The sequence below is a fragment of the Gopherus flavomarginatus genome, chromosome 20, assembly GCF_025201925.1.
Source record: "Gopherus flavomarginatus isolate rGopFla2 chromosome 20, rGopFla2.mat.asm, whole genome shotgun sequence".
In the NCBI taxonomy this organism is placed as follows: domain Eukaryota; kingdom Metazoa; phylum Chordata; order Testudines; family Testudinidae; genus Gopherus; species Gopherus flavomarginatus.
Genome location: NC_066636.1, coordinates 1741199 through 1759621, shown reverse-complemented (window position 1 = coordinate 1759621; position 18423 = coordinate 1741199). Strand labels below are relative to the sequence as shown.

Here is an 18423-nt window from a genome sequence, read left to right as displayed (position 1 = left end):
CATGAGAAGAGCAATATCCTACACCACCTACCTCCTTCCCAACCCTACCAAGGGAGACCCCCCTCTCCTGTATTACCTGAGGGTCCAGAGGGGTTAATTCAGTGGTCTCTGTGGTGACCCCTTTCACATAGCAAACCTCTGAGTGAGACTCTCCCACTCCCTTATAAATTAAAAACACTTTTTAAATATATTTTACACTATTATAAATGCTGGAGGCAAAGCAGGGTTTGAGATGGAGGCTGACAGTTCACAACCCCCAGTAATAAGCTCATGACCCCCTGAGGGGTCCTGACCCCCAGTTTGAGACTCCCCTGGGTTAATTTAATTTTAGCACCCTCTGTCCATTCACATGCATGTGCTATTTTGAGCATTTCAGTTTTCACATCATAGCCTCATCCCAGATTCTGGAACAAACTCAAATGCTCAGTTCGTGGAGTATGTACACAAGCTATACTAAAGACAAACCCACAGTAACCGTCTCCAGTTTGTGAGGGACCCCATGGAGCCAGTCTCTAGGAAACAGATAAATGCATGGAGGTTAAGTCCATTAATGGCTATTAGCCAGGATGGGTAAAGAATGGTGTCCCTAGCCTCTGTTTGTCAGAGAGTGGAGATGGATGGCAGGAGAGAGATCACTTGATCATTGCCTGTTAGGTTCACTCCCTCTGGGGCACTTGGCATTGGCCACTGTCATTAGACAGGATACTGGGCTGGATGGACCTTTGGTCTGACCCAGTATGGCTGTTCTTATGTTCTAACCTAAATCTATAGACGATTTCTGTCCCCTAGACATTTGGGGGGAGCTGTGAAAAATTAAGAGGGACATTTTTTTGAATTACCGTCCATATAAACTGTATAAAATCAGTTTGTTTGTAGTTTTTTAATGCACCACTATGTGGCAAATGTCATTTCTGTTAATGTTCATTTAAATTATTTACACCTGGGTGAATTCTGCACCAAACCAAGTTCTGCGCACAATATTGTAAAATTCTTCAAAATTCTGCATATGTCATCTGTCAAAAGAACACAGTATAATCCCACCAGTTTCATATTTTGGTAATTTATTTCAAAATCCCTGTCAGCAAGTACGTCTGTCACAGTGCAGGCAACGAAAAAGTTTCAAGAAAAGGTTTTTTTTGATAGATTCCTTACTAGGCACATTAATACAGAACTCTGACTGATAATTCATTTAAACCACAACACAGCTACCTAGTTCCTGCACCCCTCAGAAGCATTGCAAAGGTCGGGGGGAGTCGGGGTAATAGAGGAGCTGCGGGAGGGCAGGAGCCTGGGAGTAAATCTGGAGGGTTGTCGGGTGTGGGTGGGAGAAGTATGGATCAGGTTTTTTTGAGGGGGGTTTGTTAGGGAGTTGAGGACCCTGCCCCATGCAGACCGTGGCTGACCCCTGACTTCTCCCATTTAGTCAGCCACATCTTCCAATGTCCACGTGTCCCTAACCCCCCTCCCCCATCTCTATGTGTCCCTGCACCCCTGTTCAGCCACCCACTCCCTGGCAACTGATGGCCAGGGCCCCTCCTTTGCACAAAGCAGCTGGAGGAGCTGGAGAACAAAAATTGACAGGAGCCCGTGACTGTCCCTGACTTTACTGAAACTAACTGTAACAAAACGGGGTGTTGGGGGGTCCAGCACCCAGCGCAGCTCCAGCTTCAGGTTTCCTCCCCCCCACCATGGTGGCAGGGAGCTGTGGGAGCCCCCCTCCACCCACAGCGACTGGGAACAGCTGAAGCCCCCTGCCACCTGCCACGGCTTGGAGCTGTGGGACTGGTGGCCGGGAGCTGTGGGGGGATCCTGTCACCTGCAGTAGCTCAGGGCTCTGGGGCCCCCACTGGCTGCCAGCTCCAGCCCCACTGCCCCAGGGCTGAAGCAGGAAATGTCACGGAGGCTTCTGGAAGTCATGGATTCCATTACCTCCATGACATCATCGTAGCCTAATCAACACTTCTGTGTTACACGCTTACTGAGTCACTGCTGACGGGACGTTGGGGGGCAGGTAGGGCTTTCACAGGCCTACGATTCAGGCAGGTTCCCTGCGGGGAGCTCACAGTATGAACAGGGGGCTGAACACCCTGAGGTCAGAGACTGGCCCTGGTGAGAGTCTGGCCTGAGAGGGGTCACTGCAGGAGGGGCCTGTCTGAACTTTCCGAGCTGTTCCAGAGCCCCCAGCCTGCTGCCCAGGACACGGCGCTGCCTAATTTCCCACTGGGGTCATTCTGATCTTAGGGCACGGAACTGCTTCCATATGAGGCGAGATTAAAAAGATTACGGCCGTTCAGCTTGGCAAAGAAACGACTCAGGGGGGATATGACGGAAGGTTAGAAAATCATGCCATGGGGTGGGGAAAGTGACCAGAGAACTGCTGTTTCCCCTGTCCCACAGCACCAGAACCAGGGTCACCCAATGAAACGAACAGGCAGCAGGTTTCATACAAACAAGAGGCCGTGCTTTTCCCACAATCCACAATTAACCTGTGGAACTCTTTGCCAGGGGATGTCGTGAAGGGCAGAAGTATAAACAGGGTTCAAAAAAGAACTAGATCAGTTCCTGGAGGATGGGGACATCAATGGCAATTAGCCAAGATGCTCACACACACAACCCCCTGCTCTGGGTGTCCCTAAACCTCTGTCTACCAGAAGCCGAGAGGGGAAGACAGGGCTGGGTCTCTCCAATATCACCGTGTGCGAGGTGCTGCCCTGGAAGTCCTGGTTGTGCCGCTGTCGGAGACAGGACACTGGAGTAGTTGTGGCTGCTCTTCTGTTCCTAACTGGCTTCTTGATGGTCCCACCCAGGAGAACTGATTTTTTCCCCATTTGAAATAAATAAATAAATACAATCCCAGAGCGTTTGGACTCCAGTGTGTTTTATTCAGTGCAAAAACACCAAGGGGATGTGACTCCGTCCGGGAGCCAAAAGCGTGTGCGGGGGGGAGAGCAGCTAACACCGGCTGTGGGGTGTATTTCAGTGCGCTGTCGCTGTTGCACCGGGTGGGGAATCAGGAGAGAAGCTTCAGCAGAAGGAGCCCAGCGAGGGCTGGGAGGAGGATCCCAGCTGGCCCCGGAGCCACGCCTACCACACCGGAGGCCACTGTGCATTTGGCCGTGGTTAGATCTGCACTGGTTCCTGAGAAGGTTGACGAACCCGCTTTTATATCAGCGCAGATGGACTCGGAAGCGCAGCCCTTCATGATGGTCTGCATTTGACTTCCACCTGCATGTTTGGGAGAAACAGGTGATTGTCAGGGGAGCAGCTTCACTCGTCCAGCTGGACTAGGACACAATGGCCTCGCCCTCTTCAGGGCGCCACCAGCCTCCCCCTCTAGCTTCCATCTCCCCGTCTGTCTGCTCCCGCCAGCCTGTCTGGTCCAGGATATTCTCCCCCTTCTCCTCCGCTCGGACAGTCTCACTGTGTGTCTGTAAGCCAGTCACTCGCAGCTCCGATCCAGAGCCCACTGACAACACCTACACTGGATGAGGCCTCTATTAGCCCCACGGCTCATCTACAAAGCAGCAGCTCAGTGCTGGTGGCAGGGCTTGGATCTCTAAGCAGGGTCGCTTTGTGGTGAATTAACACACCATGATGGGACTCCTCAAAACTGGGTTCAGATCCCAGCTTTGCCACAGGCTTCCTGTGTGACATGGGGCAAGTCACAGCACTGCTCCATTCCTCAGTTTCCCCACCACTTAAATGGGGACAATGATCCTCACTTTGCCTACAGAGACTCTCAGCTCTTTGGGGCATGGACTATAACTTCCTATTAGTTTTTAGCACCCAGTGCAGCATGGTCCCTTATCTTCACTGGGGGTCTGTCAGTGCCCAGCATGACAGGCGCTCCCACGACTAAACCAGTCCCTACCTCAAAGAGCTGAGAGACTGGACTATAGACAGGCAATGGATGGAGAAGCACCAGAGGCACGGGGAGGGGAAGACATTGGCCCAAGTGTGACGGTGCCCCCATAATGCTTTATGGAAATATGCTTATTAATGTACATATGACATAACTGAAATATGTCTTATGCTACATATGCCATGTAACATATCTCTGCAAAGGTTATGATCCACTGAATCTATTCCTCCTATTTGTATGCATGTGTCATTTTTATATTCAAGGTTATGAATATTGGCTGTGTACTGGTTTGATTTTAAGTAGTCTTAGTAAGGCATTTGGGCAGCTTCTTGAGAAAGGCATTTGCAAGTTCAGTGTCCAATCAAGAAACATTTAACCTAATAACGAACTTGGAGATGCCAATCCACATCGGAGCTTTCCCAGGAATGTGGCCTGGCTGGTAAGGAACTCAGTCATGTATAGACATGTGACTTGCCCATGTGACTCCAAAACTCCATATTGGAGCTGGATTCTACACAGCGAGAGGGAAGGGTCTCCACCCACAAGAGAAAGTTTATTTAAACCCCTGGGAGACCCCTCCATTTTGTTGTCAGCTGGCTCCAGAGAGAGCCCTTCCACTTCCAAGGATACCTGAATGAAACTGGAACAAAGGTCAGTAACTACAGGGGGTGGGAGTGATTGCTGGACCCAGACTAGGAGGAGACTAGTCTGTAAAAGGAAGCTCACTGGAACTCCTCTGAGGGTGAGGCTTTATCCGTATTCATTTTTCTTACTGTGTTAGACATAGACTTGCATGTTCTATTTTATTTTGCTTGGTAATTCACTTTGTTCTGTCTGTCATCACGTGGAACCATTTAAATCCTACTTTCCGTATTTAATCAATTCATTTTTCACTCATTAATTAACCCAGAGTATGGATTAATACCTGGGAGAGGGAGCAAACAGCTGTGCATATCTCTCTAGCAGTGTTCTAGAGGGTGAACAATTTATGAGTTTCCCCCGTATAAGCTTTATACAGCGTAACAGGGATTTATGTGGGGTTTGGCTCCCACCGAGAGATGGGCATTTGACTGTTGGAGACAGGAACACCTCTGTAAGCTGCTTTCAGCTAAGCTTGCAGTCTGTGGGACGTGGTTCAGACCTGGGGCTGTGTTTGTGGCCAGCAAGCGTGTCTGGCAGAGCCAGGCGGGACTCTGGAGTCCCCAGCTAGCAGGGCAGGGAAAGCAGGGGCAGGAATAGTCTTGGCACATGAGTTGTCAGATCCCAAGGGGGTTTCTGTGATCCAACCCGTCACACCAAGTTCACAGCGGAGGCCAGTGCTGGGAACAGAACCCAGGTGTACTGATCTGCAGCCAACACCGTTATCCAATGGCCCCCACCCAGCGTCTCGCTTCTGCTCTACGGGGCAGGGGGCAGGGGGTAACAACAAAGGAAAAATAACCCCAGAATAAATGAACTGAAGTTACTTATCGTTACGGCCCCAGCAGCATCAATGCACTGCGTCTCAGCTCCAGTACACTCTATGGTTTGCTCATTGCAATGATCAGCATTCAACGCGTAGCAGCCACGGCAGCGCCGGCCGTTGGGTTTGGTGTCAGCCGGAGGCACTGGCAAGAAGTGGAGCAAACGCAGTCAGCTCGGGGGACGAGCCCCAGGAGGCGTCGGGGCAGGGGGAGCAGCTGGGGGCTGCACAGCTCAGCCCTGGGTGCCCCCTGCAGGGGGAGCTGTAGCTCCGGGGACGCCGGGGGCAGCAGGGGCGGGGGAGGGGTTTGCAGCCGGGAGCCCTGGACCCCACCCTGGGTGGGGTCAGCTGGGTTCACACCTGGTGGGAGCTTAGAGCCCCACCCACTAAACTCCACCCATTCTGGGGTTCAGCATTATTCCATGGGGCGCCCCCTGCAGGGCAGGAGGACCACGCTCAATAAGTTAACATGGGGCAGGTTCTGGGCAGCAGGAGGTGCAGGGGATGGGGAGGATAGGCGGAGATGGGGAGAGGTACCTGTAACTGTAGTTGTTCTGCAGGCCTCTCCCACGCAGCAGGCGAAGCTCGTCCTTGTCGCCATTCCATACCCAAAATTCATAGAGATGGGGCCGACTTTACATTTGCTGGATGCTATACAGCCCTTGAGAAAGCTCTGTGTCTTCACTCCCGCTGCACAAGAGGAGAAGTCTGAGATTTGTTCCCCTTCCACCCCCCCCATCAACACCCTCTTCCCAACAATGCCCTGTGCCATTATCCTTCCTCTACCCATGCGGAAACTGAGGCACGGAGAGGCAAAGTCACTCACCCAAGATCCTACAGGGCCATACAAAGAGATTTCAGCACCTAAATCCAGCACTTACATCCTCCAGCTCCCAGACTAGTCACCTGGACCGATTCCCAAGCACAGCTACAATGGACATATGTGGCCACCAGAGGCTTCAATTTCAGCTGCCGCAACTTTTGGGGGCCCAGATCCCCTTCCCCAAGCTCCCAGCACCAACACCCACCCTGCCCCCCAGAGCAGCACTAGAGGTCTAGTGGTGATTCCTTAGAGCGCCATAGGGCAGCTGGCTCTGTCCGTGGGAGGGAGGATCCGGCTTTCTCTCCTCTCCCCCTTTGCCACGATTGAAATTGAAAATCGGTCCTTGATATTTACAACAGCTTTGCTACCAAAAAAATCTGAGACGCTTTCTGACAGCAAATTCATTCTGTTCAGTTCATTGCAACTGTGGCATGTTGGTGGCACCTCTTTTTCCTTACAGGGTCCAGATGCCTTCCTGTACTGATGTGGCAGGTCCAGCTGCCATCAGGACAGTGTTTGAACTCTCCAAGCTGCAGCCACTGTGAAGTTGCTGGGCCTTTTATTGGAGACCCACTGTTTGCAATACTAAGACATCTGTGGCTTTCTAGCCCACAGGGTGCAGCACAGAACCCAGGAGTCCTGGCTCCTAGCCATTTCCTTTTGGAACCCAGCCACCCCAAGCCCGTCCCAGAGGAAGGCGTAGAATAGAACCCAGGAGTCCTGGCTCCCCATCCTGTTCCCTGACCCATGTTGCTTAGGGTCCATCTCACCTACCTATTGTGACATCGGTAAGAAGGAAGGCACAAGAGTCTTGCCCAATGGCGCAGGTCTGCATGCTGCCCGTGCAGCTGTTTCCAGCTGCACTGCAAACCTCACACTGCAGACAGGTCCCTGGAGAAGGAGAGAGAACATAAGGGTCTAGAATCATCCCTTCCTTGCACCCTCACCTTCCCCTGAGTTTAACTGAACCCAGCTGCAGATCTGGCCCCATTGACACCAGTGGAGCCACAGCCCGTTGACCCCAACTGGGGATCATGAAATGCCTTTCATATCGCCTCATGTGCGTGAGATTCAGATCTGTTTCCTTTCAGACAAACCCTTGTTGCAAATCCCTTTTCAGGAATGTCCCTGGTTTCTGGCCAGCTCTGAAACGTGCTCAGTCACGACTCCGTTCTAGTGATTTAAACTGTAAATATTTCCTCCTTTTTCCAGAATTGTTTCATTCCTTGTCATAGGGACTTTGTGATTTCCAGCCCTCTCCTCCTCGGACGTTGTCACTCAGACGCCCCCAGCTCAGCCCCCGTTATTCTGTGGCTGCTTTTCGGTTACATCCATCAACAGTTTCACCCGGCGGGTGGCTCTCAGCTGTTGGTATGTTCAAGCCATTAGGAAATCAGCCCCTGTAGGAACAGACCCCACTTACCCGTAGCCAGGAGAGCTGCGAGGATGCAGATGGCAAGAGAAGCCTCCATGGTGATGGAGAAGCAATGGATCAACACTGGGGTCTCTGATGCAACCAGATCTCAAGTTGGGGGATTTATTGGAGACAGGCTGAAATGAGATCAGATGAAGGATTGTACATACTCAATTCAGCTGACAGGGCAGGTGGAACCACAGAGCCATTGGCGGCTGGTATGTTTGTGGAACCCACACAGATAAGTCAGAGGCAAACCTGAAAGGCTCCTGCTGGAAGGTTACAGCATGAGGTGACTCTGTTTCTGGGAATCCAGAACAATCACACACAAGAACACAAACAAGAGGGACACAAAGCAGGCAGCCTCTTAAACAGGATGAGACAAAGCAGGCTGCTCCCTGTGGCAGTGAGAGACAACGTGCCCACCCTGTTCTAGGCTGGTTCTGTCCAGATTGCATCTGGTCCCCTACCCACTCTTAAAGCGATAGCTTGCCACTGCAAACAGTGCTTGATACACAAAGTTCAGGTCTCTACAAAGCGGCTCTCAGCCACGCACTATTTTTAACAGCAGAGGGATCCCTGGGCCTGGAAAGGGGCAAACCCTTATCCCTCCTCCAGAGCCTAATTACCTCTGTGCTCCCTCCCCACAGATGAGGGTCTGGGGCCCTGGCATCATCACCCGTTTCCCCGAGAGGAGGAGGAATTGTACTGACCCCTCCCACACTCAGGTGAATTTTTTTCCCCACACCACACAACTGTGACACATCCCCCACTCAGTTGGGGTCCCTCACTTTGCCACAGGCCATCAGGGAGCCATATGCTGGGGGGAGACGTTCCCCCTCCCGCCTGGTGACAACTACCTGTGCCCACCCGAACCCCATGCACTGTGCTGGGGCAGTTCCCGCCCTTGCGGGATGTCACAGCATTGCCAGTGCTCTGCAGCTGCCTCAGTTTCCTCACTCTTAGCCACCCTCATGCTCTGTTGTGCCAGGGTGGAGCTGATTTCCCTGCTCCCAGAAGAAGAGTCCAAGAGTTTACACTGCAGTCAGAGTCCCCGCTCCGGTGAGGCAGCAGGCGGCTCTCTCCAGACACAGCCTATCAGTCTCAGGCAGCTGTTTGCACTCGCTAGGTATAGAACTGGAGTTTAAAGGTGCTTCTCCCTTGATACGAACCCGCTGCAGCTGTCAGTTGCCCCCTTTGCATGCTGGCTCTTGCCTTCTTCAGCATTCATATTGTTGTGGAAAATTAACCACACGGTTGATTTTGGATCAGACAGCCTGAGGCTCCTTTATTTTATTATACAAGCATATATGTAGGGAGAGTCAGCATGGCACCACGAAAGAGGCAAGCTACTCTCCCTGCATGTATGCTTGTATAAAATAAAGGAGCCTCAGGCTGTCTGATCCAAAATCAACTGTGTAGTTAATTTTCCACAACAATCTGGGGGCTCGTCCGGGATCCACAGATGACTTCTCCAGACCAGAGAACCGCGGACAGTCTCCCACCAAATCCTGGGCCCATCTGAAAGGTAAGAGACCTTTTGAAATCTCTATTGTGGGTTGTTAGTGGAGGACTGACCCGTGGGCTCAGGGTTTGGCTGAGTTATGAGCTGGATCTGAATTTTTTTTTCCATCGGACATGCCCAATGCCCTTCGGTCCGGTTCTGTTCACCCGGACTTTGTTTGGTCCCGTTCTGTTCATCGGGATCTTGTTTGGTCCAGTTCTGTTCATCTGGATCTTGTTTTGTTCCCCAGGGAAAGCCACTGGGTGTGGCTAGGTAGATCTTGGACCCGTGCCTATTGGTCCGTAGGTCTTGGTCTGGCTGTGATTGGCTGGATCTTGTCTTCCGCCCTGACAGGTGTGTCAGGATTTTGATTTACGTGCCTGTATGTGAGTGAAGGTCGTAAGGCCGGTGTGAGTGACAATTGTGGGAAGATGCCCCGAGCCTCCTGCAAAGCTAACAAGCTCGTGACCAGGAATGTCTCGAAAGCAAGCCCCACAACCACACTTAGAAAGGTCGTGAGGACCTTGACTGGGACTAAGTCTCCTCTGCATGGCATGCCGAGTGAGGAAACTGTCCAGGTCTAGGCGTGTGTGACCCTATCCTCTTATCCTTCACCCTAACCTCTTCCCTTTCTCTTCTGCTGCCTAGGGCAGTCTGAGAGCCACCGATGGGTCCTAGCATCTTAACGTGGGTGTAGATAGTCATGGAGCTATTGACGGGTCCAAGCACCCCAATTCAGGTGTAGATCGTCGTGGCAACCTAAAGCAAACATTCCTTGTGCAAAAGGCTTGAGCGAAAGTGTGTTGATTGAAAATGGGGAACAGAGGGTCAAAGGGCATCCAGGTCCCGCCAAAAGGCATGCCTGCTGCTTGTATTTATTCAAACTATGGCCAGTTGACATGTAAATACTTAAAGAAATGGAACTGGTATACCAGGGATGATCCGAAACTGCAGTTTCCTCTGGAAGGAAGCTTTGACCTTGACAAAATTGTACACCTCAGGGGTGCACTTCTTGTCAACGCCGTGCCTCAAGGGCAATTTGATGTGTATTTTAATGAGTATAAAGAAACAGAAAAAATGGTATCGCACAATTAAAAGAGATAAATCCTTTCCAATCCCTGTGTTGTGAAGGTTGTTTTGTGTCTATCATAGGTTCAGGGCTGGAACCCCGAGGTAGGAGCCACTATGGACCCCAGAGAAGTGAGTGCCCCCAGAGTGGCCCTAAAGATAAGGTTGGTCAAGGCTCCCGTCAGCAATAGGCAGACAGTGGAGGGGCCGTAAAACTAGCTGCCGGTAATTGGAGCTAAAAGCCCGTAGGTGTGCCAGTGCTTGCAGTGAATGAGTGTGGGCTGCAGGGTCCCTTTCTCTTGTTTTCCCCCCAGGAGCCTTAAGCTCCCTCCCCTACTCGGAGAGAGGGGGAGCCCCGGGAAACCGCCCGCCAACTCAGGGCCAGCAGAGTAACCGACACCGTTCTCTTGAAGACGGGCTGGTGCTCTGTGCTGAAGGAAGGGATGCGGGGACCACAGTGTCTTTCTTCCCTGATCCCTTCCTGAACTGACCCTGCAACCGAGTTCTTGTCCCCGATTATCCCACTTGGAGCCTTGGGCTCCCTCCCCTGCTCGGAGAGAGGGAGAGTCCCAGGAATCCACCCACCATCCCGGAGATACGAGGGTAGCCGACACCGTTCTCAAGAAAATGGGCCGGTGCTCTTTGCCAGAAGGGGGTGTGCGGGGACCACACCTTTATGTCCAACCCTTTTGGTGTGAATGCTGGAATGACTGAGAGTTACACCCCAACTGGTAGTGACCAGCGCAAAAGGGCACACGGTAAATGTGGTGTGTTTTGTTCGTTTTGTCCACAGTGCTAGCCTGTCTGTTAAGTGTTTTATATTTAGTCCTTTGGGGATGCCTGTCAGCTGGGTTGTGACTGTCTGCCAGGTATCCATAATGGGGGCAAGGGGGGATCTAAGCAGATTCCCATGCCAGAGAAGGGCACTCCTGCCACGTACATATACTCAAACTATGGTCCTAGGAACTAGGCAGAGAGCTGCTGCCCAGCCCCCACCGGCCCCAAGGGTAAGGAATATCAAGTGCCCTAAGTATTAAAAGCCCTTATGTGTATCCCTCAAACAGTGTCTCCCCATACTGAGGAAATGTTCCCCTTGTGCCAATTCCCAGGCATTGGTGCTTCGGGTCAGGAGACCTTGGTGTCTGTGCATGCACCTTGGTCTCCCACAGAACTGTATAATTTAATTAATTTTTTTTCCAAAAATAAAAGAAGACCCTGTTAAATTTCAAGAAAAATTAAAAACTGTCCTGCACTGTTATAACCCCACCTGGGCAAACTTAATCCAATGCTTGAAAGGAGTCCTGCCCAGGAAAACATTAAATCTGCCTTTATCAGGCATCCCAGTGGCCCATGGAGAACCCAGACCACGACCAGGACACACCATAAATAGGATTAGAAACAGGCTGTGGAAAGCAGTTCTCCCAGTCTGCTCAAAGAAAGCAGATTGAGCCAAAATTAGCAGCGGTAAACAAAGCAAAGAAAAGAGTCTAAATGAAATTTTAACAGCTACCCAACACTATCACTGCCACACTGAAACTAAGTTAATGACCCTCCAGTTCCAGGACATGCAGGGACCCCGCAATAGCCACCCACTGTGGGAGAGAGGGAAAAGGCCAAACCAAGGTCCCATCATTTACCTCCCCGGGGACCCCGTGATGGTGCATGTCACTACTGCAAACTAGACCGAGGAAAAGGGAATGTCCCTACCGCCCTGGCAGCTCCACAAGTGGCAGGGGTGGGCAACGTTCTAGTGCCCCACCCCACCTCTTCACCTCTGACCATTTCTGTTGGTCCTCTGTCTAACTATTATGCTTTCCTCCTCAGTTCTTGTTTACTTGATGATCTTTTGGGAAAAGATTTGCTTCGTAAAGTAAATTGTACAATCTGCTGTACCCCAAATGGTGTGCATCTGGACGTGTCTGATCCCGCTCACAGTGAGGTCCTGGCAGTTTTTCAGAAGGACATTCTGAAGGAGAAGACCGAGCCCAGCCCTTCCTCGTTGCAACAGGAACTGCTGGTTAAGGTCTCTCCCTCCCTGTGGGCCTTGTGAGCCGATCACACCAACCAGGTTGGGCACATTGGGTCTGCCCAACCGGCTGAAATTTGCCTGAACCCAGCAAGACCACTTCCCAAAGTGCAGTGGAACCCTCTGTCAAACTAGACCTGTTTGCTGTTGTTCTCCCTACCTTTCCCGTTGTCTGTAGCCCTGCTACTGTCCTTTCTTACAATGCACCGGTGTTAGCACCTCAAGGAAAGATTGTATTAAGTCCGGACATAGAGAAAATATTATTAAATAAGATGCATCTAGATGTACTATGTGTATGTAAATAGCTGTGTATAAACAGATAAAAGGGGGGTAAGTCAAAAAGCCCACCCTCCTTGCTAAACTGGTAGTGAAACAATGCCTGTGCCCATGAGAAGAAATAATGCAGGAAGAAAAAAGGATCGGGCCCAAACAAGCAGGCAACTGCAGTTTGAGAAAGTTTAAAAAAAGGAAGTTAAAAGTTAACTCTGTAGTTATTGGAGGGAATTAAGCAGTAAAACTATGTACAGATGTTAAAAGAAGGTGTTATGAAAAGAAAAATCTTGGTTTCTTTGGGAATGTCTGTAAATAATCAGCAAAAGGTTATTTAAGTAAAATCACTTGACTATGAAAAAGTTAGTCAAATTTGCTAAAGAACACTCCTGGTGTGTACAATCTTTGTTTTATAATAAATTGGTGTTGTTTTGGGGTTGTAAAACCGAAAAAATACTTTTGCCAAACAAAAAGAAACTAGTGTTTAATTTTGGTATTTAGTATTTAATCCTTAAGGTAACTTAATGTGTTACAAGATTTAAATTGTTTTTTTTTTAATAAATAAAAAAAAACACAAAACAAAAACAACACAAAGTTGTGGCTGCAACAGGGCTGTCAAGGCCAGGAGAATGGTAAAAGATTTTAAATCTGTTAAGGTGGCCCTGTGTAATCAACGGTCACGTTGCCAAAGGGAAGCCAAAATGGATTGTGTTTTCCATTTCAAATCAACGTGTATTTAAAAGCAAAAGTTAAAAGATAGAAGCCATTAAAACCTGACCTGGCTATAAAACAAATACAGGAAAATATGGGGAGTAATTTGAGTAATTCCTCAGTTTTGCCTGCAATCAGCAAGGATATTTGTAAAGAGAGAAATATTTTAAGCAAATTGATTTTATTCAAATGTTTAAATGTTGTAATTGTAAATATGTGTTCATTTCAGTAATGTATTTCCTTGTAAAAAGGCAAATGCCAAAACTGTTGTAAACTTTGGCATACCTGTGAGTAGCAACAGTGATTGTGAACCTAATTTTACTGGACAAATTATAACAAGTTATGTGTATCTTCACAGATCCAGTATGGCCAAATTCCCTTTGAGGGCCACTCCCAATTGAAAAACCGTACTCAGCCCTCATAAAATTTCTACCTGGGCACCCAATGCAACTACTGACAGTGCCCTGCTGGCTTTGGCTCAGATGAACATTGATTTAATAAAACACAATGCTTAATTATTGCCAGGGACTAATGAAATGTGTTAGGTCTTTTTATATACAGTAGCTCTGCCACTCACTGAAACCAGAAGACTGGGTCTACGTGGAGGTCCACCAGCGAGGAACTGCCCTGGCCCCATGCTGAAAGACCCTTATCAAATCCTGTTAATTACCAACACCGCTGTGAAGTGCCAAGAATTGACTACCTGCCCATGTTTCTCACTGTAATGGCTCTCCAACTAACGATTGGTCTATCTTTCCTTCTGGCGTTGTTGCTCCTTCTGGACAGCAGGAGTGAAGGACAAGGTAAAACAGCTGGTAGCCTCTCCTTTGTCTGTTGACAGACCCACTGTGCCTTGCTAAGAAAACAACCTTTCCACCTGAGGACGTAATAAAGCCTCCAAGCAAGCAAGGTGATTGTGCTAGTAACCTCTCCCTTGCTTCCTCATTGCTGGACAGCTAAGTGAATTAAGACTACGAAATCTCGAAGAATAGCTTGCAGAAGCTAGTCAAAACTACCTGAAAATGAAACTTATAATGTTCCTCAACCTCTCCTCCTTAATGAACTTAGGGTGGGATGGGAAAGTAATATGTTTCTAAATCTTAGCCAATCAGTAGTCCCACTAGTAAATAATCAAACGTATACCCAAAGAGTCTGTTCTGCCACTGGAGATTTTACCTGTACTGAAAATTATTCCTGTAACTAATAATTTAACCTGTGCCATTCGGCTAGCACAGCAAAAGAACTGGGTTTCCCCTAGGAAAAAAAGAAACTTGGCTGAACACTTGTGGGATGGGGCTAATGGCGCAGCTGCAATTTATCTACAAAAAAATCAACAGCATGGTGAAAAATTAGGCCAATTGGAAAAGGCCGCCGGTCTTATTACTGGGGCACAGATAAGCCAAGTACAGGCTGGAGTGGGCGAATTGCATGTTGTCTCCACCCTTAGTTCTCTGACCCAAGACCTACTGAGAAAAATGATCTTAGGTGCTGCTGAGGCTGGAAAGGCATTGCAGTGGGATCAGGCCTGTTCTGAGGTACAGGATTTTTTGAATGACCAGCTAATGGCCATTTGGAGTGATCTTGAGCACCAGGCTTGGCCCACCGCCCTTACGGATGCTTCAGGCGTACCATCTGATTTGTGGCCCTGGAGGCACACTTGGAAATTCTCTGGGTGGAAATGCTGGTGCTCACGGTGCTCCTTCCAGGCCTACGGGCCGGTTAAGGGAGTGTGGACTCCCATATATCGAATCCTTCCAGGTTCTTGGGGGGGATGTATGTGGGATTGGGTAATCCACCAGGACATATGAGAGGTAAGGCCGCCCAATATGCCTAACCGCTTCTTAATTGGCACCCCTAAAATAACACCTGACATTTAAATAGGATTAGGCAACCAGTGGACCTTCTGGCCACTGGAATCCCCCCAGCTCCAGTGTATTCAAAAACTGAAGCCGGGGAAAATTGTCACTGTTAATGACCATATTTGCTGGGAGGGTTACGGATAAATAACAACCATTTTGGCCCAGCCACTTATCCAGGCTAATGATAGCTGTGTTTATGTCAACAATACTATTTTGCGGAATGTACACTTTAACCTCGCCACTGCTGCAGGAAACCAGGTTATATACTGGCCTGCTGATAAAACCGTACAGGTGGCCCTCCGGTTCCAGGTACCTTTTAATTGGACCACATTTGTACCTGATTGGTTCCATAATTTGCTCTCGCTATTACCGGAGGGCCAACAGAACTCCAAGTTACAGGGGCAAATTCATCAGCTCCAAAACATCTACCAAACCGAGAAAAATGCCTTTCAGACAGCCTATAGAGTCTCAACTCTGTGTTCCAAGTATGATGTCTTGTGCTTTATAACCAAAATCCTCCAGCAGTCCCAACCCCACCGCTTTATCGTATGGGGGGCAATACTAACCCTTTTATTAATCAGTGTGGGATTTTGCTATTGTTGCTGCAAAAGATGTTTCCCCTGCTGTGCACCCACTTTAAAAATTGCCTCAGAGCAGGTAGCACTAATCCCTCTTAGAGAGTCGAACTGCTAATCGCCGAAGCCACACACTTGTGAGGAAATAACAATCGAGGACGGGGAGCAGGCAACAATTAAGGAAATTAATAATTTAATAAACATCGAAGTTTAAATTAGAATGATGCCAGTAGGGCATCAAAGGAGGAAAATGTCATGGAAAAGTGATAACCCCCCTCCATGCTTTAGGCCTTTTCCAAGGCTATGAAATTTAAGAGCTTCAGCTAGGCTTGCTTTTCTGTACAAACGGCATGCGGGGGCAAAAAGATGTGGTCAGGGCCCCAAAAAGAAGAACTGGAATTAGATAAAGGGGAACCAGGAGATCTGTTAAGTTACAACAGCTGAACTTGCTTTCGAAGTTACAGAAAAAGTGTTAGAACAGTCAAATCGCAAACTTAGCTAGGGGTAACAATAACAGGAAAAACCGTATATGGAAAACTAATTATTAAGCTTGCGCTTGATTAACGTTATATTCCAAATAAAGCAATTAAAAATGTATCTAGCGTGTTACGTGCTTGCGGTTTTAGCCTTTATAAACTTGGTAAAATTTGTGGAGAGCAGAGCAGTCTGCCTCTTGCGTGGGGCCATGCTGACTCTCTCTGCATATATGCTTGTATGAAATAAAGGAACCTCAGGCTGACTGATCCAAAATCAACCGTGTGATTAATTTTCCACAACAATACGGTGGAAGAGTGGGCTGGGAACCAGGTCTCCTGGGTTCTATATTGGCTTGGGGAGGGGAGTGGGGTCTAGTGGTTACAGCACCAACAGACTGGAGGTGTATCACTTACCCAAACGGTCCTTAGAGTGAAGTTTGCCTGGGGTGAAGTCAGTGGCTGATTCTGCAGAGTGGAAAAGCTGCACCCGTCTCTCGTTCTGTCCTGTCATGCCTGGGCTGTGTCTGTCTCTTTTTATGGAAAGGCTCAGTTATCTGCTGTGACGTAATATCGAAATCCCTTTACTAGGTGGAGTCTATAAGTTTCTGTTCTTCTCACTGACCCTGCCCACCCTTTCGACAGCTGTGCACATGGACAAATTCTCCTTCCTTCCTGCCAGGGAATCGAATGAGGAAGGAGTGAAACCAACTCCCCTTAAGAGGCTTGGGGTGGCAACGTAGGCAGTGGGTCACACAGGGGACAGAGCGGCCTGACTTCTGGATCCTGTGCTTGGGAGAAGCAGGACGCCTGGGTTCCATAAAGTGGACAGTGGGGCACAGTGGAGTAGGGTTGGGTGGGCCTTGGAAATCTGGGTCCCATAAGGGCATGGGGTCTAGTTAATGCAGGAGGAAGGAGGCCTGCCGGTCAGGACTCTTGCGTTCCATAGGGGTGGAGAGGGAGGGAGGCTAGTAGTTAAAACTGGTTGCCAGGATTCCTGAGTTCTCTCTCCAGCTCTGGGAGGAGACTGAGGGCTAGTAAAGTAAAGCAGGGGGGCTGGGAGGCTGGACTTCCACATTCTGCCACCAGTTGAGTGGTCTGGTGGATTGAAACAAAGGTCTGGGAGTTGGGATTCCTGTGATCTAGGCCCAGCTCTCAGGTGAAAACAGGATCTCCTGGGTTACAGCAGGGCTAGGAGCCTGGGTTCCCTTTTCAGCTCTTCCAATCACTCTGTGTCCTTGGGAAAGTCACAGGGCCCATCTCTCCTTTTCGTTGCACGTTATAACAATATTCTCCCCCTCCACCAGATCTCGTAATAACCTTGCAAAGTCCTTGGTACATTTGGGCCTGAGGGCCAAAGCTCTGAGGGTGTTTTTGTTCCTTTTCCCCGTCCATTCCATTGACACACAATTTAAGCCCCAATTTAAATGCAGAATGGAACAGAGGCACCTGCGTATGGAGAGCATCCAGGGCCCTGCAGTGCAGTTGAGATTCTACTGGCCTGGCAAACCCCATCACCCTCCTAATCACCTTGACAGCAGCTCCGATTTCAAGCTGGTTGTCATTTGAGCTTGATCTCTGCACCTCTTCCTCCTGTCCCTCAGCCCCAGCTCCCTCACCCTGTGTCACAAAAGTTACGGACGAGTAGAGATGGATTCCCGCCCCCAGCCCCAGAGTAACACACATGCAGCCCCGCCGAAAACCTCACAAATCTGACATGGGGTGGGGAAAGTGACTTGAGAACTGCTATTTCCCCTGTCCCACAGCACCAGAACCAGGGTCACCCAATGAAACGAACAGGCAGCAGGTCTCATACAAACAGGGGCCGTGCTTTTCCCCACAGTGTACAATTAACCCGTGGTACTCACTGCCAGGGGATGTGGGGATGATCTAAAGTACAGCAGGGTTGAAAAAAGAACTAGCTCTGTTCCTGGAGGATAGGGTCATCAATTACGGCAATTAGCCAAGATTGTCAGGGACACTGCCCCTTGCTTAGGGTGTCCCTAAACCTGTTTCTGCCAGAAGCCGGGAGGGGAAGACAGGGTTGGGTCTGTCCTAAATTACCATGTTCTGTGCACTGCCCTGGAAGTTCTGGTTGTGCCAGTGTCAGGGACATGGCACCGGACTAGCTGTGGACACTCTTATGTTCTTACCGGTCTTCTTGACAGTCCCACCCACGAGAATCCCATTTTCCCTCCTTTGAAATGAATAAATAAAATCCCAGAGCGTTTGGTTTCCAGTGTGTTTTATTCAGTGCAACAATATCAAGGAAATGTGAGTCCACGCGGGAACCGAGAACCCCTGGAGGGGAGAGGGGCTGACGCAGGCTGCAGGGATGGATTTCAGTGCAGAGTGGCCATTGCACCCAGTGGGGAA

At 49.4% G+C, this 18423-nt stretch overlaps 1 protein-coding gene across 1 annotated transcript; it reads right to left on the bottom strand.

Moving 5' to 3' along the window:
• Positions 1 to 3010: 3010 nt before the first annotated feature.
• LOC127038040 (phospholipase A2 inhibitor gamma subunit B-like) lies at positions 3011 to 7634 on the bottom strand. The gene is made up of 5 exons (XM_050930380.1): positions 7571 to 7634; positions 6922 to 7038; positions 5862 to 6014; positions 5329 to 5469; positions 3011 to 3225 (listed from the first exon to the last, which is right to left on the bottom strand). The coding sequence occupies exons 1-5, from the start codon at positions 7617 to 7619 to the stop codon at positions 3011 to 3013; spliced, it is 675 nt and encodes a 224-aa protein (XP_050786337.1). The 5' UTR covers positions 7620 to 7634.
• Between the last annotated feature and the right edge of the window lie 10789 nt (positions 7635 to 18423).